The 25,112-nt window shown below is 36.3% G+C and overlaps 2 protein-coding genes across 11 annotated transcripts in view; one reads left to right on the plus strand and one right to left on the minus strand.

Moving 5' to 3' along the window:
• INTS13 (integrator complex subunit 13) overlaps window positions 1–5,180 on the minus strand; it is a 28,363-nt gene extending 23,183 nt beyond the window's left edge. For 4 of the 6 annotated variants that reach the window (XM_064479137.1, XM_010997108.3, XM_064479136.1 and 1 more), the window contains exons 1-3: window positions 4,537–5,071; window positions 3,325–3,560; window positions 1,228–1,302 (exon numbers count right to left, since the gene is read on the minus strand). In XM_064479137.1, coding sequence (XP_064335207.1) covers window positions 1,228–1,302; window positions 3,325–3,549 — 300 coding nt within the window. In that variant the 5' untranslated portion in view covers window positions 3,550–3,560; window positions 4,537–5,071. Of the gene's footprint in view, window positions 1–1,227; window positions 1,303–3,324; window positions 3,561–4,536; window positions 5,072–5,164 lie in introns of those variants that run through there. The other 2 variants (XM_064479135.1, XM_064479138.1) reach the window with 2 other exon arrangements.
• A 51-nt stretch (window positions 5,181–5,231) lies between these two features.
• On the plus strand, window positions 5,232–23,959 carry FGFR1OP2 (FGFR1 oncogene partner 2). Of its 5 annotated transcripts, XM_031443909.2 has the most exons (8): window positions 5,232–5,488; window positions 10,701–10,874; window positions 13,729–13,877; window positions 16,025–16,142; window positions 17,349–17,491; window positions 19,856–19,969; window positions 22,495–22,608; window positions 23,725–23,959. In XM_031443909.2, the coding sequence occupies exons 3-8, from the start codon at window positions 13,743–13,745 to the stop codon at window positions 23,860–23,862; spliced, it is 762 nt and encodes a 253-aa protein (XP_031299769.1). In that variant the 5' UTR covers window positions 5,232–5,488; window positions 10,701–10,874; window positions 13,729–13,742; the 3' UTR covers window positions 23,863–23,959. The 5 variants fall into 5 exon arrangements, with proteins under 5 accessions (XP_031299769.1, XP_010995412.1, XP_010995411.1 ...); XM_010997110.3 differs by lacking the exon at window positions 10,701–10,874 and having other exon boundaries at window positions 5,232–5,651; XM_010997109.3 differs by lacking the exon at window positions 10,701–10,874 and having other exon boundaries at window positions 5,233–5,488.
• The last annotated feature ends 1,153 nt before the right edge of the window (window positions 23,960–25,112 follow it).

Below are 25,112 nucleotides of genomic sequence, written 5' to 3' on the forward strand. Positions count from 1 at the left end.
AGACACAGAGACAAGAACATCATCAAAGAAACAATCCAGGGGGATTTTCCCGAAGAATAATAGCCTAGTGCCATGAATGAGAAAAGACTATCACCAAAGCAGATCACTGAGAAACTTCAGAACATAAGGGAGGAAAGAAATGATTCTAAAAGCTTTCGGAGAGAAATTATGAAAAAGATTAATACTGAACTTCTCAACAACACTGGAAGCTGTAGAGCAGTAGAGGAAGGCACTCAGAATTTTGAGGAAAAAATTATTTCCAACCTGAAATTCTTATACCCCAAGTATCAATAAACTGTAAGTTACAGGAATTCTGGAGGTTGTATTCTACCCAAAAAAGAGATTACACCCCCCAAAATAGAGGGGAAAAGTCAGGATCTGAAAAACAGGGGGAGAGGGAGACAGCCGGGCACCAGGCCTAGGAAGCAACCAATTCAAACTGCAGCTGAAGACTGCGCTCCAAGAAGTTTTTCAAGGGAAAAAAAAAAAAAAAAACTGCTAAATTTCTAATACACCAATGATAAAAATATCAAGAAGTTTTGTAGAGACATGAGGAAAAGCAGCAACAGATACTCAGCAAACTAAGTAAATTAAAGGGGAAAAAAAGGAAATGATAAGTTCCAGGAACACACAGAAAGTTTTACAAAAAAGGAAATACCACGTAAGTCAAATCATCATGCTGTATACCTTAAACTTATACAGTGCTGCCAGTCAACTTTGTCTTAATAAAATCTTAAAAGAAGCAAAAGAAAGGAAATAACCACATGCCCTACTTGGCTTAGCAGCGGGTAACGCTTTACGTAGACATCATAATGTAAACATGGAATTTTTAATTAACCAAAACCTCTGATATAACAATATTAAGTAAATGAGAGAAGGGGAGGGGGCAGTCATAGTGGTGTGGGTGAGAGGAAGTATAAAAGGTAAATTCCCATTAACAATAATGATAAATAAACTTTAAATTGAGAACTCTATATAAATAGCAGTAAAAACATGTTATTTACAAATACGGAAGTAAATACTAGATAAGTAAAGAGTTGAAAGTTTGCTTCCAGAAAGCGGGCAAAGACTGGACTCTAAACAGTTGTTTTTCTTTTAGTAGTAGTTGATGTTTTAAAACTATGTACAAATATTATACCAATTTCTAAAAATTAATCATTTTTAAAGAAAGTATTACCATGTTCACATAATTTTCAAAAACGGTCACAGCTCAAAACCTAAGCATACCTCCTGCAAATTTTGGTCTTCTTGAGTCCAAGAATTTAAAACATGTGCTCCAGAGTCACTCACAATGAAATTCACCTAATAGAGTTGAAAGAAATAATTAGTATTCAACTCCAATTCCACTCCATCACACCATATTTAAGATATTTATTTTATTATAAATGTTTTAATATAAACAATATAAATATAAACAGAGAATGCAGTCCATAGCACAGGTTTGTTGATTGATTGATTCATTCATTTTATAGTTATAGTCACATGCCAGGTGCTATTCTCAGCACTGGGGATATGGGAATACAGTGATGAATCAAACAGTTCTGCTGCTAACAATGGGGAAAGCCAGGGGTTCGGGGATGTAGTCAGATAGAGGGCAGTGCAAGGAGAATATAAACAAAAATAAATGAACAGGATAATTTCAAAGAGTGATAAATGCTATGAAAAAGAAGTTGTTTTTAGCTACTTCAGGTTGGGTGATCAGAGAAGGGCTCTCTATAGAAGTGGCAATTGAGGGGAATCCAAAATGACCAAAAGCAACCAGCTATGGAAAGAGCTGGGGGCAGAATCCCAGGTATAGCAAATAGCAAATGCAAAAGCCTCCAAGTGTGTACCCTCAAAAACGTGAAGGTCAAAGTGGGCAGAGAGGTAGGAGGTAAGGTCAGAAAAATAAGCAATAGCCGTATCACACAGGGCACTGAAAGCCGAAAGAATGGGTTTGGGCTTTACTCTAAATTTTAAAGAAAGTAAAATGCAAACAAAAAAAACCACTATGCGATAATACGGTGACAGTAAGGATGTATTAGAAAGTACACCAAATGATGGCTATGTTCTCTTTTGGGAGGAGGGCGAGATTATTTCTTTCCCCTGGACTATATGATCTAATTCATGATCTTTTTTCCAAATACCCATGAAATACTAGCTTTGCTTCCCCAGCAAGTTTGGTAAGTAGCCTTCTCTCCTAAGGCTCGTCTGACAGGAGCGTATTTTAGTAGCCACTTTACTTACATTAACCTCACTGCAATTGCACAACAATCACAGGAAGGAGGTGTCATGCTTACATAGGAGGAAACTGAGGCTTGGAGAGATTAAGCAAAAAGATCAAGGTTATATGGCTGGTAGTCCAATGATGCCAGGATGTGAATCAAAATCTGCCCCCTAAAATCACTACATCATGCCTCCTCTCATATATATATATATGTAAATTTTTTTAGCCTACATGCACAATTTACAGAGGGACTAAACACAATTTAAATCTGGAATATATCTGAATGCACAATATATATTAGATTCTCTATACTCAGCCTTCCTGTTACTGCCCTGCTTGTGCCAGTCTAATTGGCGAGGTCCCGGCCTAGGCTACTCCAAGTGAGACAGAAAGCAACTCACCCACTTGTGGCTAACCAAATGACCTTCCCAAAATAAAACAGTTGAGATTCTGAAATCCGAAGATAATTTTCACCCTTGGAATTTCTAACAATCTTCAAATTTTCTTCTGATAAAAACAATTTCTGCTTAGCATTCTTAAGAGCATTTCTTCCAAATTCTGCAGCAGTTTAGTAAACAGTCACTAAAACTCTAACCAGCCCAGTTCAGATTCTGATTCTGCCTCTAACTAGTCATATGATTCAGGGCAAGTTTCTTCTCTTTATCTCAGTTTCTGCATCTCCATCATGGCAGTAATAAACAAGGCTGATCTTCAGGTGGTACATACCAAAACGCTCTGACAAACTGCCTACAGCCAACCTCCCTTCTGCTGATGCTGGCAACAGTTCTCAACGCTCCGTGCCTGTTCCATTCTGCTTATTATATAGTTTGAATACCGTCCCCGTAATTACAGTAGCTACCCCATAGGACTGTTGTCAGAGTTAAAGGAGTTAATAAATACGAAGCACATGTAAGTGCTCCATATGTTAGCTGTTATTATTATTGCTGGCCCCAATTAAATACACATATTAATTCCAAAGGGGAGTTCTATATACCACATTTGTAAAGTAGTAAATAAACAGTTGAAAGTCAAATCCACAGCAAACTCATATATAAAAAATGTAATAGGCAGTTAAGCACATCCCCCAAATCATGATTTTACTTGTAATTCACACTCACCAGCTTTTTGAAAGGAAATATATCATACATTATTCTACAGTATTCCATGGAAGACTCTACTGAGCAAGTCCACAATGATTTAGATATGGGGGCCAAAGGGATGATTCCTTGGGTCCTGTTCTTCACCAGCATATCGAACTCGACATGCTGTCTGCATGATTCTGCCATGTAAGGGCAGTGATCCACAACAAATACTGTTTTATGAGATTCAGAAAAAATCTTCATTTTGTTTCAACCTGTAAGAGATAAAATACATTAGCCAAACATCTTACACATGACATTTACTATCTTAAAAGTATTTCTAATTGATGTGTCTTTTCCTCAAGAAGATTTGATAGGAAATATGAATAATCAGTATTCAAAGAAATTTATCCAACAAAGGACAAGATTTAATGAGGTCATAACCAGAAAGTAACTATCAATTCAAGAGATGAGCTACAGCATCTTAAGGGGTCTCTCTACCAGTCACAGGCAAAATACAATCCATGCATTTTTTTTTTTTGCCTTTTGAATGAACTTAAAATTTGTCAGAAGAAAACATTTTTACAAATATTTTGTACTTTACTCCCTTCCATAATACCAAACATAATAAACAGCAAATACTCTTCAAATACACTTTTGATGATCCTTGCTAATTGACATCAAGCACATATAAACCCTTCAATTAACATAAGTCAGCATTTTGGGGCTTCCCTCCAAAAAAACTCAAGACTTCTGAAAAAGTGTGGGGGAGAATTAACTGGAAAGAGTGACAACAAAAGGGAAGCCCAAAGCATAACATCTCCTAAGATACGTGCATATCAGGTCTTAGCATTAGGAATAAGGACCTCAAATTCACACTCTTCCCCTTAGCTTTTGAAACAACAGTAATTTACCACGTAGAACAGAAAAACTTAGGTACTGCCATCACACTGATGGGGAAGAGGAACTTTTAAAAACTTTTTCTTATAAAAACTCCCTTGCTTCGCTAATAAAATCTCATACTGAATAGACAATCCACATTCGAAAAGCACATGGTAAACAGAGCAAAAGTGTTCATCAAAACGAACCGACGTTTTACAATCCAGCTATTTTCTTCTCCTGCTTTCAAACGCATTTCCCCTTCATGCAAAACTCTTCTTTGAGAAACCTAGACACACTCTGCTGGAGAGTGGGGGGTGGAAAGTACAAGGTGAGTGGATAGGGAAGACCTCAGGATCGAGGTTCGCTTACTTTCGTGCCTGGTCCTGCAGTGAAAACGAACAGAGGCTATGGACCACAGCCTCTCTGGAAAAGGCTGCTGGCTGGGTGGGGAGGGTCAGCGCACAGTCAGGAGTGCCTGGCACCAAAGACAGGGGGCTATGCTTTCCCCGCTCATCTCATAGCACACCGGTCCTTCCCAGGCTTCCTAAATGCAGGAGCGCGCGCGCGCCTGCGCGTGAACACAAACACTCACACACTCGGACTGGCGCGTGCGCAAAGCACCCTTCGACAGCCCCGCCAAACTGCCCTTCCCCCTCGGTGGGCCAGCCGTCCGGGTCCCTAACAGGAAGAGGGCGGAGCCAAGGGAAAAAATGCCTCCGACCCTCAAGATTTTCTTCTACCCGCTAATTTTCTCAATCACGCATTGGGAAGATTGATCCGGGCGACCTGAGAGCCTCCCCAACAGCGAAGCACCAACCACAGCGGCGGCTAAACCAGCTACCGTCCCCTAAACGCAAGGCCCTCCCACTCGGTCTCCCCTTCTCGGTCTCTCCACCCAGGCCAGTGCCCCTAGCAAAACTCGCGAGACTTTGCGAGAGGCCGAGCGAAAGCTTGAGAGTAGATTAATAGGGAGGGACGTGAAATGGCCCGCCCCTACCTCTCGCGCATGTCAGCTAGCGGCCTCAAATGAATCGCTCGGCTCTCCCCCACGGTAACTCGAGGAAGGAAATCTCGCGAGATTGAAGCGCTCTGAGAGCGCCGGTCGGAGGCGATCAGCGGAGGTTTTCCTCCGGCCAGTGATGGGGCTGATCCGCTGTGACCCCGTCGGTCGCCGCCGCACTGCTCTGCTGGGTTCTGCGTCTGCTCGCTGAAGAAGCTGAGCGCGCGAGAGGCGTCTCTTCCCTTGGGTGCATAGGTCCCGTTGGCAGAGGCTTTGAGTCCTAATCGCCACGGCTGACAGCTGCGAGGGATTGAGACCAGAGTAAGTGGAATCAGTCCAGGGACGAGAGCGAAAATAGGGAGTCTGAAGCTTCCCTCCCCTGGCGGTGCTTTTGCTCCACCTTTTGAACTGCCGGCGGGCCGATCCTGGGCGCGGTACTTCCTCTCGCTGTTCTCCGCTCTGAGCACCTTTCCCCGGAACCGAGGTGCGGAAAGTTCGGTGAAAACCTTGACCCTAACCCTGTGGTCCCACCTTCTCTCTCTTTTCTTCTTGCCGAACCCACTTGGGAGGTCACCGTTTGCAGGGTGGGGTGGGGGATGGTCGGCAGGGATGGCAGAGGGGTCCTTGTCAGTTTTCAGTTTACCTCTGTGCAGCACATGACGTGGGTAACCATTCCCTCTTTCTTGAAACTGCCCTCCAAGAAATATCCATCTTTTCCTGATCCTTGTCATGGATAACCAGACTGTCTTGAAATTGCCTTTCAAAGAATCCCACTCTCTTCCTGGTTTTCTTCCTGCCTTTCTTCTGTATCCCACCTCAGATAATGGTATCCATCCTGCTGCCCAAACTAGAAGCCTAAGGCTCACCCGTAACTGTATTTACACTTGCACTGCCCTATGCTCTTTCTTCTTTCACCAGAATTATTACGGTTGCACCCCCCCCAAGTTGATTTCCCCCCATCATCCTTCCCTAGAGTTACCATCCTGAAATACAAATCTATTTATATTAGTCATTTCTTTAAACTTTTTCGATAACCGTATTGCTAACAGAATTAAGTCCTAATTGTTAAACATATCACTTAGGACCTTTTACTATCTGTCGCAATCCATTTTACGTTTTCCGTTTTATTTTGCCTCTCCTCCAAATACCTCAATATCCAGTCATGCCTGGCTCCTGGCTGTTTCGCCAAACATGCCAAGCACTTTTTCACAGCCCTGTGCCTTTGTATGTGCTGTACCATCTGGCTTGAATGCTTACTCTTCTTTTTTTTTTTTCAATCACCTATCAAGATCCGATTCATAGACCATTGTCATCTCAGACTCCCCCAGATGACATTGATAGTACCACTGTGCTCCCAGAGCACTTGAAACAGTACTTCTGCAGGTATTTTTTCTAAGTTGTGTAACATTATTTGTTTAAGTACCTGTGTCTAATGCCAGTTTGAGCTCGAGTCTGCAATCATGTCTTTATTCATCTTTGTAACAAAAGTTAGTCCAATGCTTGGCACATAGCAGGCATATTTATATGTACAGATGTATACACATTTATAATGTAAATAGCTCTCAAGATTCACCATAAGAGTAGGAGTCCTTAGCATCCTTAAAACCAAAGAATTTTAGAACCAGGAGGAATCTTGTATATTAGCTTAGAGAACCCTAACCTGTTTTGAATATGAGGGACCCTGGACCCCTAATACACAAGTAATTGTACTCTTAGTATCTCTTACTTGAGATTATGCATAATGGCAAAAAAAAAACTACTATGCTTTTAAGTGATTTTGTATTTTATTATAACTAGTCTCTTGTCTGTAAAAAAAAAAAATAGTGGGATATGTGTGTGAGAGAAATATGTAGACTGTAGACCATGCTTGGTGTTTGCACATCCATGCAACCCTTCCAGTGATTCCTTACCCATAGGTTAGAAATAACTGGCTAAGATTAGGTTAGTTCCTTCTTGAATTGTCTACTTGTTTGAACATATCTGTATGTGTAACTTATATTTAGCCACAAGTCAAAGGTAACATGTAATTAAAAGAAAAATTCTCCTGTGTCCTTTCAAATTCTGTACCTTCTAACTTTAAAAATTCATTTTTTTCATTAAGCTACAAACGTATGTTCATTCCATCATTTTTAAGGACAATGAAAATTTTTTGTGCTTTCAGATACAGTGATATGTCTGTATAAGATGCTTTTTTAGAATATGTAATTTGTAATTTTACTTACATTCTTTCCTGATCTCTTTGCATAAGTTTCTAAGAAAGCCATAACTATGACATTTAATTTTCCTGTTGGCATATGTGTCAGTTAATATCATCCACTTATTAGAGGCACCTGCCTGAACAATCCAAGTTTTTAACTAAACTAGATTGTTGACATTTATAGACACATCTATGGTATGTCAGCGCTCACAGTATTTCTGTGTAGTTCCAGCTATAGGATTTGTGGAGAAAGGAGAAGGAAGAGTGACGTGAATTTCTTTAACATTTTCTTAACCAAAATCTGAAACTAAACAGTTGGCAGTTGCTGTCTTTGGTGGGTGGTAGTTTCTCTTTTATCAGCAGCAAAATGTTCTGAACCCTTTGCCAGGATTCTGACTGCAAATGTCTTTAGGTGGTAAAGTGGGCGAGAATGTAAGGGGAGAGGGGGTAGGGAGGAAACTGCTTTAAAAAAATTTCACCTGTAATTTGAACCTACCTATAGAAGGTAATGTAAGTAAGTACACTGTGACTAGTTAAGACATGCACTATAAAAATATATAAATGGAAAATATCTTTTTTTTTAATTGGAGTTTTTAAAAATTTAAAATTTGTTAGAAAATGTGAAAAACAATCTTCCTCCCACTCTAGTTACCAGGCAAAAAGTTGGGGAAAGCACGATGGTTTTCAAAAAGTTGGCAAAGTAAATGCATATTATAAAATATTTTAAACTTTTCTGTGGTTTCACATACAGGAAATGAACGTGCAGATTCTTAGAAATTTTGTCACTGTTTTTCTGAAATGCTAATAAAAGTATGCTTTTAATTATTTGCTATTTATAATTCCTTTCCCTGAGTAGGTATGTTTTTGTAGTTACAAGACAAATTTTAAATAGAGTTCATTTTGATACTAATAATTCATTATGCAATCTAAAGAATTTTTTTGAAGTGGATGTTAAATTATTATTTCAAAAAGCCTAATTGGTCTTGTTAAAAAACAAAATTCAACTGAGTAAACTTTGAAGACCTTATTGACTATATTCATGATTCATGTCAGACTGCATCCCATCTAGCAGATAAAAAGGAGTTCCAACAAGCTGTACAAAATGAAAGACTTATAGGCGAAGGGAGTTTTAAATTTAAAAAAAGACTCCATTTAAAAAAAAAGATATTTTCCACTTATCTATTTTTATAGTGCATATTTTAACTAGTCACAGTGTACTTAACTTACAAGGAAGCTATAGTAGCAAAAAGCAGATTGGTTGTGACAAGGCCACTTTCCACTGGGGAATGGTAGGGGTCAGTCAGGCAGATTACCTCAGTAGTGCTGACCAGGCGATTCGTGAGTGACTGATTTAGGTTCCAGTTCTGGAAGAGGCTGGTCAAAAAATAAGAATATGCCACTTTTTATTTGTTCATTCATCCCTTAATGGACGTTTGGGTTATTTCTGCTTTGAATGAATATTATGAATAATATTACTATGAAGATTCATATGCAATTTTTTGCAAGGACGTGCTTTCATTTCTTGGCGTATACCTAGAAACAGGATTGCTAGATCATATGTTTGACCTTTTGAGGAACTGCCAGACTGGTTTCCAGAGTGGCTACACCATTTTACATTCCAACCAGCAGCCTGTGAAAGCCCCAAATTCTCTGCATCCTACCTGACACTATCTTTTTTATTATGGCCATCCTAGTACATGTGAAGTAGAATCTTATTGTGGTTTTAGTTGGCATTTCTCTGACAGCTAATCACATTGAGCATATTTCGGGTGCTTACAATTAGCGCACTGGCTTTCTTTTGATTGATGTTTATATAGTATGTCTTTTTCCATCCTTTTAACCTACCTATATCACATTTGAAGTGAGTTTCACATAGTCAACATATAATTGTGTCCTTTTTTAAAATTCTGAGTAAAGAGATTATCCAATGGTATATTCTAATGTGTTTAGAACATTTACATTTAGTGTAATTATTAATATGTTTGTATTTAGGTCCACCATCTTACCATTTGTTTTCTGTTTGTACCCTCAGTATTTTGTTCTTTTATTTCCTCTTCTTCTTTTGGATTATTGAAACTTTTTAATCCATTTTAATTCATCTGTTATGATTTTGACTATTACCTCTGTACAACTTTTTTTAGGGGTTCCTCTAGGATTACAATTATATATGTGATTTTTTTTTTTTTACAGTTTACAATTGACATTTTAAAATTGACATTTTGAAATTATCATTTCAAGTGAAATGTTGAAACCTTATTACAATATAGGTCCAATTATCCTCCTCCTTTATTATGTTGTAGTTATATATTACAGCTACATAAATTGAAAATTCCATCACAAAAGGTACAGTTTTTGTTTTCAAACATCAGACACTTTAAAGCACTCAAAAAGAGAATACTCTATTATTTTTACCTAGATATTTATGGTTTCTGTTGCTCTTCCTTATTCCTGATGCTCTAAGTTTCCTTGTGATATCATTTTGCTTCTCTCTGAAGAATTTACTTCTGAACAAACCTACCAGAAACAGGTTCTCGTTTTCTTTATCTGAGAATGACTTTTATTTCGCCTTCATATATAAAGAGTATTTTCACTGGATATGGGATTCTGGGTTGAGAGTTCTGTTCTTTCAGCACTTTCCACTGGCCTTCGTGATTTCTTTCGTTTTTAAAAATTCCATGCTTATTAGGTATAGTAGATGACTGATAAGCTATACATATTTGAAATGTATAATTTCATGGTTTTTGACATATGGATGCCCTTAAAATCACTGCCACAATCAAGATAATGAACATATTACTCCCAAAAGATTCCTCATGCCTCTTTTTAAATCATCCCTCCCTCCCCCTGACCATCCCCAGGCAACCACTGATCTTTTTTCCTTCACCAGATATTAGTTTGTACTTTCTATAATTTTATATAAATGGAAGCAAACAGTATAGACCCTTTTTTGTTGTTTGACTTTTTTCACTTGCGTTCTTGCGATTCATCATATTATTGGTTGTGTCAGTAGTTTATTTCGTTTTATTTCTGAGTGGTATTCTGGTGTATGGATTTGCCACATTGGGTATTTCCATTCACTTGTTGATGGACATTTAGGTTGTTTCCATTTTCCAGTTTTTCATTATTACAGACAAAACTGTTATGAACATCTGTATGCAAGTCTGCTGGCCTTCATGATTTCTGATGAGAAATCTAAGTCATTCAAATTGTTGGTTCTCTATAAGTAATGTGTTATTTTTCTCTGGCTACTTTTAAGATTTTTTCATTGTCTTTTGTTTTCAGAAATTTGATTATGATGTGTCTGAACTTGGACCTTCTTGGATTTATTCTGTTTAGGGTTTGCTGAGGACTGGGAATGATACAAACAAAGATTTCTAAGAAAGAAGCAAAGAGTTGCATGACTTAAATTCATGAATAACTGATCCAGTTACATATGCTTCCATATTACCTGATTGACAAGTTGGAATGTTCTTGGAAGAAAACACAAAATAGAATAGTATTTTAACCATTGTGAGTATTATGACTTTTCAGTAGGGGACTTAAATCCATCCATCATATAAACATACAATTATTAGTATATTGCTAGTATACATAGGAATGCTGTATACTCCTAAACCATATGGAAGCACAATCATGAGATTTCTTTTTCAGTAGGTATGGTCGTTGGCGCGAGAATCTTGTACCAGTTGATGGTAATATGAAAAACAGAAAATAACAGTATTTCATAATTATTCAACTAGTAGAAAGTTTAGGGTGGCTTCATTTAGCAGCAGGGATTAGCATATGGGAACATTGGCTATAAAACCCTAGTATAAACTGAAGATTCTATGACTTAGTTGAGGCAGGAAGAGTGAGCCTTAGCTACTGAATTAAAGCGTAGAATTTGACAGGCAGTGGGTCTTTGGTGCCATGTTGTCTCAAGTTGATACCCCCAGAACACAGCATAACTTTCTCATATTTCAAAAAGAAAGATTTATCTTTATCTAGAAAGAGCCCAGATTTGGTTCTCTGTTTCAGTTAATCTATAGATTCTTTTGCCCTTAGGATTCTAAGGACATGGCTTTTGGGGAGGGGGCAACTTACTGAATTATACACAGTACAGGTATTCTCAGGTCGAAATCACATGTCATATTTTCATATGTAGGAACTTTGTCCATTTTGTTTGGAAGCGCATCCTACCTATTAAGTTAGTAGAGGCTGTATTATTGCAAAGCATAAAGAAATATTCTTCTGATAATTTTCCCAGCAATCTCATTTATAGGTTGAGACCTAGGACTTTAAAGGTTCCTCATACTTGAGTTGTTATATTAAATCAAGAGAAACCTTTATTACTTCTCTCAAATCTTTTACAATTTTCTCTAGACTTCCAATTTTTAAAAAATTTTCTTTTCACCATCTGTTACAACCAGTTATTTTTATTGTAAGACAAAATTTTTTTCTATTTTTAGTTTTTTTTAACTTATTACAAGTCAGTTTGCTCCTTATTCCTCCCTTCTTTTCCTGACTTTTTTTTTTTTTAACATACTAACTTTAAAATTTTACTGTGAAGCATCTGGTGTTCTATGGTAGAAGGATTAATGGGAGATACGGAGCTATAGTGACTACCATATAGTTAGGAAAGCTGTATTACTGCCTACCTACCCGTGACTTTCATTTCCCTTGGAAGTTTAGAGGAAGGACAAGGCATTGTTGGAGGCTAATGTCTCCCTTGGAGCAGCATCCTAGATGGATTTTGGATGGTTGTCCTTTTGTGTTTTAACCAGTATGAGGCATTGGTTCCTTTAATGGCCCTTTTGCTTGTTGTATTTTGAAGTACACTTATCTAAACCTCCTAAATCTTAGAAGACAGATCTTTTGGTTGTTTTGTTTTGTTTTGTTTTGTGTTGTTTTTCTAGAGAGCTAGAAATTTTATTAATTTCTGGCTTAATTCTTAAAGCTCTCTGGAAATGTCTAGTCATATGTTGAATATTTTCTAAATTGGCAGTTTTACATTTTAGTTTATTTTGATTGAATCCTTTTCTTCAGCTTTGAACCTATTTATATTAACAGGACAAGATACCCTTTGCTTCAGCTGTTGAGTACAACCAAGAATACTGTTCGAATGTTTCATCTTTTATTTAGTTTGCAATTTTGAATCTTTGTTAGATATGACCTTAAAGGAAAGCCTACTAAAATGGCCTGATGTGTTGTGTTTGCTTTTTTTCTTTTAAAATGTTACACAGTCGGGTTAAAGTCTCTTTCCTACTTTGCTGCATTTTTCCATCTCTGAGAGACTAATAATTGAACTAGCCGGTACAGATCTAAAGCCCAGTACAGTAGTATCTAACAAAGTCCTGCATTCTGTAGCAGATTCTTGTCTTCCTAAACTTGATGAAAATCGTTAATTATAGCCCTTAACTTGGATCTGTACCTGATAACTGCTGTAGACCTGGCTTCTGGCCTAGTAGTTTTACAGAGTGATTTTATTTTTTGAGAAGATCCTGAAGAAAGTGTGGCTCATCTAGAAGATAAGGTAAAACTTAATAGAGAAGAATTCAAGAATGGTATGTTTAAGATTTTTGAGAGAGATTATTTTAAAATTAAAATTTTGTTTTTAAGTCTCAGCATACCAGTTGAAGAAGCTAACTACTGGCTATTTCACGTTTTGTCTCCTAATTTTTTGAGCTTCTTTTAAACATATTAATTACTGATTTTAATATTTCAGAGGTTTCCCATAATGGCTATTGTTCTAAGTCAAACCTTTTTTTTTTTTTTTTTTTTTTTTGCCATTTACTAAAGAAAGTGAAAGAGTTAGGATTATAATGCAATTTTATGTAAGAAGTCGAATTTCCTCCAGAAGTAGGTTGACACTTTGACATAGCATTGACCCATAGAGACCATGTAGCTAGTCAGTATGCATTAATGTTTATGAATTGTGTCTCAGGTCACCTGACTGAGCAGAGGCTAAGAAGGGTCATATGGTCAGAGACCTGACAATCATTGCAGAATAAGATTAATAAAGTAACCTTTTTAACAAACAATGTACTAGGGATTGCCTTCACAAAGAGCACAATTTCTATATTATAGATTATTTTCTTTGGATGTGTACTTTTTCCCCCACCATAAATTCAGGGTGTTTTAAATACATTCTGATTATGTCTGTAAATCACTTTTATATGTTCTAATTACTTTGAATATTATAAATTCACTTTCAAGCTTATGCCATCCTAGCGGAAGCAAAACCACAGCTGTTCTTAGATGGCTTTTCTCCCCAGTGAACAACCCAGTAACAAATGTAACCTGAACTTATCTGTGTTAATGTGAAACTGAAATAAGATGACACCCCACCTGTGTTTTTAATCTTGATTTTGATTTTTAATTATAGGTATTCCCTTAGAAATGAGTTGCACAATTGAGAAGGCACTTGCTGACGCTAAAGCTCTTGTGGAAAGATTACGAGATCACGACGATGCAGCAGAATCTCTGATTGAGCAAACCACAGCTCTCAACAAGCGAGTAGAAGCTATGAAGCAGGTTTGATTTTTTTCTTTCTTGTTGATTTCATTATAAAAAGGCAGTCATTGGCATTTATGTGTGGCTGAAACTTTGCTTAATTAGTATTTCATTAATTTTTTTAATGTTCTCTAAAATTTAAAAGTAGCTTGACTTCTATGCCTCAAATTAGGTTGGAATATAATTTTTCAAGTTCAGGAGACATGAATGTGTGTGTGTGTATATATATATATATTCTAAAACTTGTAGACTTGATCACTAATTTTTCTGACAGTGATACACATTTGAGTTTAGAAAATATGTGAATTTTTTAGGTCTAGATATATTTGACAAAGACCAGATTGTATCTTTTACTAATATTGACACATATTTTGCTCTTTCTCTTATTTCTATAATGTAGAAATGTTGTATTTTTCCTTGTAAGAGTATTTAGGTGATGCTATTAATAAAATTGTTTTTAAAAAGATGCAAAGCAATGTCTGGTTTACAACTTTTGCAGTTACTGCATTCATACTTGCTACCTTATTTTTCATTTAATGCTTCCAGTTAAAGAAAAACTAGAAGTGGCTTCACTTCTTGTTACCCTTAGCATTGTATGTAAGCACTTCCCAGTGGGCCATGGAGTTGAGCTACTATTTTAAGCCCTCTTTTGATAAAAAATGTTCAACTCTTAAGAAAATTTTAAAATCTCTAACATTATGTTGGAAATCACTGGAGGTAAATAGACCTTCACAGCCTACTCTCTTGAAATGCATCCATTTTGTAAAAGGAAGCAACTCGGGGGTGCTTCTTTTAACAAAGCTGCTGAAAATAGCGGAGCAAGTTTACTTATTTTGGTTTGCAACTCTGTGGCCCTAGATGCCTTACATACCTCCCGGTCTAGCTTGACTCAGGTGTTCCAGTGAACATACATCTGGTATTGAGTTGTGAAAAAAGGAGTTTGACAACCAAAGTTAAGAACCATACCATAAAGTTTAGCCTTTTGAAGGGTACAGTTCATTGGATTTTAGTATATTCACATGCTGTGCAACCATAATCACTGTCTAATTTCACAACGGTTCATCACCCCAAAAACCCATATCCAATAGCACCCACTCGCTAGGTCTCCCTTCCCCCAGCCCCTGGCAACCATAAATCTTTCTATCTCTATGGATTTTCCTGTTTTGGACACTTCATATGAATAGAATCATACAATATGTTACTTTTTGTGACTTTTTTTAATGTAATGTTTTCAGGTTTCATCCATGTTGGAGCATGTATCAGTACTTTATTAGTTTTTATTTCTAAGTCATATTCATTGTAAGAGTACAGCACATTGTGTTTATCTACTCATCAGTTGATGGAGTTTGGTTTGCTTCTACTTTCTGGTTATAGATATAATACTATGAATACTAGCTTATAAGTTTCTGTGTGGACATAGGTCTTCAGTTTTGGAGGGTATATGCCTATTCATAGAATGGATGGGTCATATAACTCAATGTTTAACTCTTTGAAGATCTGCCTGGTTGTTCTTCAAGCAGCTGCATCATTTTACATTACCATCAACAATATATGAGAGTTAACAATTTCTCCACATCCTCTCCAATGCTTGTTACTATTTGCTTTTTGATTAAGGTTATCTTAGTGGTTGTAAGGTGGTATCTCATTGTTATATTGAATTGTATTTCCCTAATGACTAATGATGTTAAGCATCTCTCATGTGTTTACTGGCCATTTGTGTAATTTAGCGAAATGTCTCTTTGAATGTCTTGCCCATTTTTTTCAGCTTTATTGAGATATTCTTGACATGCAATATTGTATAAATTTAAGGTGTACAATTTCTATTGATATATGTGTATATTGTGAAATGATTACCTACCACAATAAGGTTAGTTAATACCTCCATCACCTTACATAATTACTGTGTGTGTGTGTGTGTGTGTGTGTGTGTGTGTTGAGAACGTTGGAGGTGTACTCTTGGCAACTTCCAAGTATATAATACAGTCTTGTTAACTGTAGTCACCATGATGTACATTACATCCTCAGAACTTACTCATCTTGTTTGCCCATTTTTAAATTGGGTTCTTTTTATTGCTGAGTAATAAGAGTTCTTTAGCAAACATATATATATATATCAGATACATATTTTCAATTATTTTCTCCACATTTTTTTTTAATCTTTTCATTAGTATCAAGAAGAAATTCAGGAACTTAATGAAGTTGCAAGACATCGGCCACGGTCCACATTAGTTATGGGAATACAGCAAGAAAACAGACAGATCAGAGAATTGCAACAAGAAAACAAAGGCAAGATATAACTACGTATAGCAAATCAAAAGAGAACTTTAATCTGCAATTGTACTGTCAACCTGGGACCAATTTTTTTTTTAAATGGGAAAATAGCCAATTATAGTTACTTCTTGGCATTAATCTCATTTCTAGTCCGGTATGCCTAAGTCTTATTTATTGCTCTTTATCCTGTGCTGTATATGAATGTCTTCCTCACTTGAAAGTCACCTTAGATTCTCACCCGCAATATCCAGTTTGTCCCATTGCTGTTACCTATGAAGTAGCTCAGTTTCTTTCTCTAATCCCATCACTTTGACCCCCAGCTGTCCTAACTGGTCTCCCTGATTTCAGTCTCTTTTCCCCTTCCAATCATCTTCAACACAAGCATCAGATTGATATTTTCAAAAATATATCTGCTCATGTTATTCTTTTGCTTGAGAACCTTCACTGCGTACTAGTTCCCCATCCAGAGGCCCTCAGGGTCACCTCCAAGCCTTTGTTTTCGTACTCTCCCCAACCTCTCCTCTCCATGGAACCTTTCCTCTTGCCATCAGACTCATTCCTGAACACACCATCCACGCCATGCCTCCCTGCTTAGAATGCCCTGTCCTTTATTTTTCAACTCAAAGAACACAGGTTCATCTCAATAGTATACTTCTGTGAAGCTTTCACCACTTTTTCCTCTCAGACCTTTTACACGTATTTGAGTAGAGCTTATTGTATTATAATTATTTACGATTTGTTTTCTCCACTAGACTCTTCCCTGGCGTTTTGGTATTCCTAATATAGGGCACCATCTGATACTTAATTATCATTTGGTATATATTTGTTAAAATGGTTCTCAAAAAATGAGTTTAAAATAGTCATTTAAATAACTAATGGGGGAAAGGGTATAGCTCAAGTGATAGAGTGGATGCTCAGCATGCAGGAGGTTGTGGGTTCAATCCCCAGTACCGCCATAGAAAAACCAAATAAACCTAATTACCTCCCCGCCTGCAAAAAAAAGAAAAATTAAATTTTAAAAAATAAATAGATAAAATAAAAAACTAATAGAAGACTACATTTGGTGTCCTATATTTCCATGTGGCTAGATTTTTGTGCATCATGTTTTCTTTTTAAAATACCCCCTTTACCAATTGCTTTTTTGATAAACGTAATGTGGAAGAGAATGTTTTGTACATCTTGCACTCAAGTTTGAATACAATATACTGTTATTCTTGACAGAACTGCGTACGTCCCTGGAAGAACATCAGTCTGCCTTGGAACTTATAATGAGCAAGTATCGAGAGCAAATGTTCAGACTGCTAATGGCTAGCAAAAAGGATGATCCGGGTGTAACAATGAAGCTGAAAGAGCAGCACTCTAAGGTAATCCGTTCCGTAAATATAATTTGAGGTGGAACAGAGGGACGGTCGGCTAACTTGTGTTCCGATTTTTCTTTTTAAATCACAGGTGTCTTACATAATATTGAATACTTCTCTTTTTGACATTTTCTGCTTTTCCTTATTTTTTTCATGTTACGTACGTGTCGTTTTCTGCTTGATTTACTCTTCTCACTCCCATTCTTTCCTAGTAGCTTTAATATATATTCAAAAATAAACTTTATTTAGAAAATAAAGGTAAGTCTATTCAAAATTATTTTTCAAGGTTATCTGCTTTTAAGAAATATTTCTTGTAATAAATGTGTGTATTGATATCTGTTGCAAAGACAAAAATTTAAATGCTTAAAACTAAAAAAATTCTGAAAGCAGCTAAAGGTAGATTTGTTTTTCTTAGGACTGTTTTCTGGATGAGGCTAATTATTAATGGAAACACCGTGGGGTGAGGGAGAAGAAAAGAACAAACATATTAAAATATTGCCTTCCCCACCCCCACCTCCCTAGCCAGTCACATATCAGTTAACAACATTTTTAGAGCCAGAGCTGAACTGGTTAGAAATTAACGTTTTTTCCTGCTGTTCATGTTACTCATTGTGATCCCTGTGTCTGTTCCCTTTGTGTATGTCCCTGTGTTTGCTAGCAACTGCTACAAAAACAGGCAGAATAATCCTTTCCCATTTACATTTTATTTTAAACTGATTTTTAACTGCTGGTGTGAAATAAAAATATCAGAACAGACTGTGACTACTAGACCATTATTCATATTGGATAATGATGAGCTAACTATTAGTTATAATATTATTTAAGAAATATTGATTGTTATAAGATGTGTTTTTCTCTTTCATTACTGAAACACATTTTAGATTCCTTAAATACCTCATCCATCATGGTGCTTGACAGTATTTTTTAATTATTAATTATATTAAAATTAAATACCTAGTAAATTGCTTTGGTATGTGAATTCTACTTTACATATTAAGGAAGTTAGTAATGAATACCTCCTATGTCAAATAGTAAACAATATGTAAATAAATATGGGTTTAATATTATCTAATTATGCTATTCATCTCTGACCCAAAAGGAAAACCTTGGATAGTTAAGAGTTAATTTTTTGAATATAAAATGTATCTGTTGTTGTGAGATCATTTGAAAAACATTTAAATTTAAATGTATCAGGTTTTTTTAAGGTACAAATATGAATTGACTTAAAGTTATTGGTAAAATAAATATCATCTTGAAAAATTCCGAAAGGCCCTTAGGTTTAACAAGCTAAGAAGTAAACTTTTTAAGATCTAAAGAGAACATTCTGGCAAAAAAGTACTTAGAATACGATACTGAAGCTCGCTAGTCCCTTATGGTAGCAGATATATCAGAAGCAGATGTGCTCTAAAACACATTAGATTTTACCATTCCTCAGAGCTTTTTTATTAATTAGCAGAGTTACACATTTTGTAAGATAGCTGTAAACCATCCTTTTTCACTATGTAGATTAAATTCTTCATCTAAGTGCTGATCCTTGCCTTCCATAAAATGACTGTTTGGTTACTTGTTATTAATTCTAACTAATACATATTAATGTTTGTGGTTTTGATTTTTCCCAAAAAGGAGACATTTTGACTCAAACAAATATTTATCAACACTCGGCACTGGCATAGTTTATTACTAAGATGAATGAATAAGTTTCATTACTCTTCCATAGGAGCTTTCAGTATAATGGGAGATACAGACACAAAAACATAGTTATCGAATATAAGGTAGGATGTGATGAATCCTAAAATAGAGAGATGAATTATTACTGGGATACTGGAGGGAAGCAAGATTAGTTCTCATGAAGAGAATCTGGGAAGGTGGCAGAGAAAGGTAGAACATCCATCTACATCCAGCCTTGCATTAATTACTGGGGGAGGGAGGTGTCACAAGCAGAAGTGGGTGAGCAGAGAAACGTGCATGATAAAGACACAGAAATATGTGAGCTTCCAGGATATGTGTAGGTGCTAGCGCTCTGAGAGGCCGAAACACAGAAATAATTTTATAATACATTTAGGGATAATAAACAGAGTTACACATAACAGCATCCTGGAGTGAGAGACCCTTCTGAGACTGCTGTAATGTAGAATTTTGCGCTCACCCAGAAGGTTTTGAGCACACGTTTAAAAATCAGTGAAAAGTTCGAGCAGAACTGATTTTCATTCAGATACTCATTCTTACATTATTCTTGTACTGATACCTTTTTGGAAATCTTAAAAAAACAAACATTTCAAACAGTTGGCTAACACGCATGAACTAACACTCATTCAGTTTTTAAATTACGGATAATGTCCGTATTAACATTATAATGACTCTGTACTACAGATTGACATGGTGCATCGTAACCACTCCGAAGGATTCTTCCTTGATGCATCTCGACACATCCTTGAAGCACCTCAACATGGACTGGAGAGGAGGCACTTGGAAGCAAATCAGAATGTACACTAAATAAAACAGTCGACTTTTGGGATGTGGGTGGAAGGGGGGGCCCATTAAAAAAATACTTTTACATTGGATTTTCCTCCCAAATTAAATAAGCAAATAAATGAAATTGCTTTTTTAAAAAATGCTGTGCTTTTGATAGCCTTCCAGAAATACTTAGTGTAGCAACTTGAAGTCTGTCATTGCCTCTCTGTGTATGGTCATCATAGCCCGCCTGCTGGATAATCACAGGCTTTAAAGAAAGGTTCGTTCTCTAGGCCGGCCTTTCATTGTGTTGCTCCGTCTAACTGCTGCTGCAGGATTGTAGTGAGCTTTAAACAGTCGTCCTCCTTCTGGACATCAAAGATATTTTCTTGGCAGTCATTTTACTCTGACTTCATAAAAATTTTGTTCAACCAAACTGTTAAATTGTTTTAATTCAGGTTTCTGATAGTTTATAGTCCTTTACCTTGTGTTCACAATGAAGGATGCCTTTGTTTAAGTGTTACGATTAAGTATAACAGTACGCTCTCCGTTGTGTTTTGACAGTTTTTTTTTTTTAAATTTCATTGTGGCAGGCCTTTATTGAGCAAAGTTGAAATGAACCTAAACGAAAGTTTACCAATGAAGGGCATTTCAAGACAGTTCAGGGGTTATGTTGCTAGCCCTTCTTACCTTTAAGTCAGTTTGGAAAGCACAGGTCTTGCCCTCTTGTGCCCATTGAAAGATGTATGATACTTCCCTAAAGATTTTGTTGTAATAAGTGAACCATCCAGGAACTGAGCCTATAGAAATATGCTGCTTTTTGAAGTATTGGGGTTTTTTTTCTTATGATGATTTTGCAAGAATAAGCTACACAGTTGAGATTTAGTAGTTTCTTGTTTTTTGTTTTAAAGACAGATAATGATCTGCTTCCTGTGTAATTGTTTATCCTAAGTCAGTGCCTAGACACGAAACCATAAACCGAGAAAGCTGTGGCTTTTCAGAGTTTTTACCCACCACCCTGATTTTATTTGCTGCTGCAGTTTTTTGTGCTTAACTTGCTTTTACACATTATGCTTCCTTTACAGTGGGAGGGATTTTAAATCATTTTTTTAACTGTTCCAGAAAATGATAGCTGTTTGTCTCGGCATCATTCTCGCTGCTGTAATCTAATCCAGAGCCGTCCAGTAGGACTTTGTGCGGTGCTGGAAGTGTTCTTTATCTGCGCTGTTCAGTATGGAAGCCACCAGCCACATGTGGCTGTTGAGCACTTGAAGTGTCACTAGTGCAGCTGAGGAACTGAATTGTTAATTTCTTAAAATGTATTTGACCTCTGGTAATTGTAATGTAAATGGCACCATGTTGGACAGCATAGCCCTTTATTTTGCCTTTTTCCTGCATACTAGCATTGTATAGAGCGCATTAAAATAGTATGAAGATCTCTATGTTAATTAAGAAGATGTTAAACGTGTGGTTTGCTAAAGATATTCCTGTTTGTTCTCTATTTCTTCCATAGTTTACTAGTTTTATAGGTTTTGGGGGGCAGGTCTTGTTCAAATCCTTTTTACAAATAGAGTATATACAACTATTTAAGAGATTTAATGCTTATTTTGGAAACTATTAACTTTTATATGTAAGTTTTGGCTTTAGTATAATAAAATAACTCTTGATTGCCAGTGAACAATGGTCTATAGAAGTTGTTCATTTAAAAAATTATTATTCTGTTTCTGTTGATTTTAAACCTTTTGTCTGTCTCTTTCATTGACTGTAAGCTCCTTGAAATCAGGGAACATTTCTTAACAGGCTTCATATTCCTACTGCCCAGCACAGTGCCTGGCACATCATAGGTGTGCAGAAAAGAATAAGAGAACAAGATGAGGAGAACTTTATGCTACTTGCTGTGCCAAGCAAATGTGGATGTCTGTTTTACACTGGAATTATATTTTGAACAGTTTGCAAACAAGACCATTTTATGTTTGAATACTTAAAAGCAGAACTCTGTTCATTTTACTCAATACTTATTATCTATCATGTACCTAACATTAAATGATAGGCAATACGAACACTATACAGTTCCTGCTCTCAGGAGGATTCTAATCTAGAAAAGCTTCAGAGTGAATTGAGATCAGTTTTTAAGAATGGATAATACAGAAAATATTTGTAAATCATGAAGACTTCAGGGAGGAAAAGAGAGTGAATGTTTATCTTTCCAATTACTCTGATCAGTAGAGGGTGTGTGGGTGTAACAAAGAGAAAGTTGCTGATCATTTGTCCTGAGAGGAATGTGAAATACGGGTATCCTTGTTAGTGGGTTTAGTTATATTATGCGGCTCATCCTTAATCCTAGTCCTAACAGAAACCTAATTTCAAAAGCCCATTCACAGTCAGTCAACTTTCCTGTAAATATCTGTTTGATATATTACATTTATGTTAAATGGCAGTGTAAAGATATTATGTTCGTATTAAGTGTCAATGTAGTTTTTATAAAAAGGAGACGATCCTAAAATAAAAATAATGAAGTATTTCACCAATTCACAACGCCATCTCTTTTTTTTTTTCAGGAATTACAAGCACATGTTGACCAGATAACTGAGATGGCAGCAGTAATGAGGAAAGCCATTGAAATTGATGAGCAGCAGGGTTGCAAGGAACAGGAACGAATATTTCAACTTGAAGTAAGTTTTAAATTGCAGATGTAGGTGAAAACTGTTCATTCAAAGATTTATGCCTGAAAATATGTCCTATTTTTAAATATATACTTTCTGGGATACTGGTAATGTTCTTTTTCTTAATCTGGATACTGGTTATATGAGTGTATAATGCAAGACCATTTATAGAGTAATGCAGGAGTTTAGGATCAATAGTAAACTTACACCAGTAATTGAGAAAATTGATTTTTTTCTGATCCTGTGTTGCTTCTGTTATATTAGGTGAATATAGTTTTTGAGTTTAGCAGTTTTTTAAAAAATGCCTTTATTCTATTGGAGATCACAATGATGCTGTTTTTCTGGGGAATATAAAAGCTTTTATCTCATCTGGCCTTTATTTTGTGGTGGCAGAAGCACAAGTCATTGTTGAATAACTCAAGTCAGTAGAATAGACTTTTATAACTTTAAAAGCTTCATTTTGAAATCATGGTGGAGAAATTGGTTTTAGAAGGCCAGAAATGATTTCTCTAAGCATACACATTCTCTCATTCTTTTATAACCAAGGTAGGCAAACTTTTTCCATAAAAGGCCAGGCAAAAATCTTGTGAGATTTGCACACCAGACATTTGGTCACTTAATTTCCTTCTTGAAAAATATCAGTCTATTGAGCCAGCCCTGCTGCTGTTAAGTTCCAGTGAGGAAAGCAAGCCAGACGGCTTGCCCTGCGCTCCATGCCATCATGGAGAAATTAAAAAAGTGCTAACGTACTGAGAGGTTCTAGTCCCAAGGTGTCATTCACAGACTTTCTGAGTTTATGTAAGTATAAATCTTGGTGTTAGTTTATCTGTCCTGTGATGGTAAAATAAGGCAGTTTCTGAGGTTCTGTCTGCAGTTACGCTGCAGAAGTAGCCAGGCTTTGCAGTGGTGGAAGGCACTGAACACATGATTTCAACCTCTCTAAAAAAAGTGTTCCCTACATTCAGGTTGCCCCCTTGCGCTGTCATTTATCATTTAGTACATTTCTGCCAATTACAGTACTTGCCTTTTATTTTTCATGCCTTCATATGTTTGGCTTTTCTTAAGCTCCGTTTGTACTCTGGTAGCCACCGTGGTGACTGCTTCTTTGTCTTTGCTTTCTTATAGCAAGAAAATAAAGGCTTGAGAGAGATCCTTCAAATAACTCGAGAATCATTCTTGAACCTTAGGAAAGACGATGGCTCGGAAAGTACGTCTTTGTCAGCGTTAGTGACCAATAGTGACCTGAGCCTGAGGAAGAGCTGAAGAGCTTTTCAGTCTGTGAACTTGTTACAAGGCTCCAACCGTCACTGGGACTGGCCTATTAAGTGAATAAATTAAAAGAGAAATCCATCTCAAGCTACCCTTTGTTTTATTTTTTTTTCTATCATGTGTATAGTGCACTGGCAATGACATTTTTGAAAGATAGCAGCAAAAAATGCATAGTTAATGGTCCTAGACTTTTATTCCAAAATATAAATTGAAAAATAGAAAGGAAGCCTCTGTTAATTGGTGAACAAGTTAAAGATTTTCACAATGACCGCTGAACGTTGTCAAGAACTTTCAGCAGTGCTCTTGGCTTTCTGGATGATACTTGGATAAGCATGAATAGTCTCAACACATGTCTGGTAATTCATTAAATTATCCCAATTTAAAAATATAGATTTTTGCCACAGTATGGTGAATGGAAGAGCATCATACTTAATTACATCCTCCCTGTTTGGTGAAGGTTAACACGTAGCTTATGTACCATGAGACTTCAGCTTCAGTGATTACCTGTTTACCTTCTCATTAATTTAAATTTTTGTCAAAAAAAATGCAGTTTGAAAGTCTGTTAGGGATGTTTCATATGCATCATAAACAAAAGAGGTAATTTAATCTCAGCTAATTTATCATAATTAATACTGAGCTAACAATTGTCCATGACTTGCATAAGTGTATGAAATATCATTTCAGGAATGAAAGAGAAGGAATACTACTTTCTAAGAAAGAAGATCTTATAAGAGACATATTTAGTAGGTTAAACTACTTATTTGAAGGAATAAGTTTTGGTTCTAAATCAGTAATGAAAACGAGAGGGAAAATCTCATGCAGCTCATTTAGCTAACGGTGGAAATGTTTGATATGGTGGGCTAGGTCTGGTGATTTCAAAGTAAGTTGGGAATTCCTCTGCCTCAGAACCTTTTTTTTTTTAAAGTAATCACTCTTAAGAGATACAGATGCAGTAAATTAAAATTAAAAAAAATTTTTTTCTAGATCTATTCTTAAGCTCCACTTGGTCCTCAGAGCCTATGAGATGTTTCTTGTCACCTTTCAGTCAAAGGACTGGGGGGTGGCATAGGGGAAATCTGTGGCTTTATAAATATTTGTTTTACTTTTTACAAAATATATATCCAGTGTATAAATTTTTAAAAGCTGCTAGAAATAGGAATGTGCTTTAACATCAACTGAAATCTAAATTTTTTGTATTTTGTGGTGATTATAAAAGAAAAGGATGTGTCAAATATGATTAATAT

The sequence above is a fragment of the Camelus dromedarius genome, chromosome 25 (assembly GCF_036321535.1).
Source record: "Camelus dromedarius isolate mCamDro1 chromosome 25, mCamDro1.pat, whole genome shotgun sequence".
Taxonomy (NCBI): Eukaryota; Metazoa; Chordata; class Mammalia; order Artiodactyla; family Camelidae; genus Camelus; species Camelus dromedarius.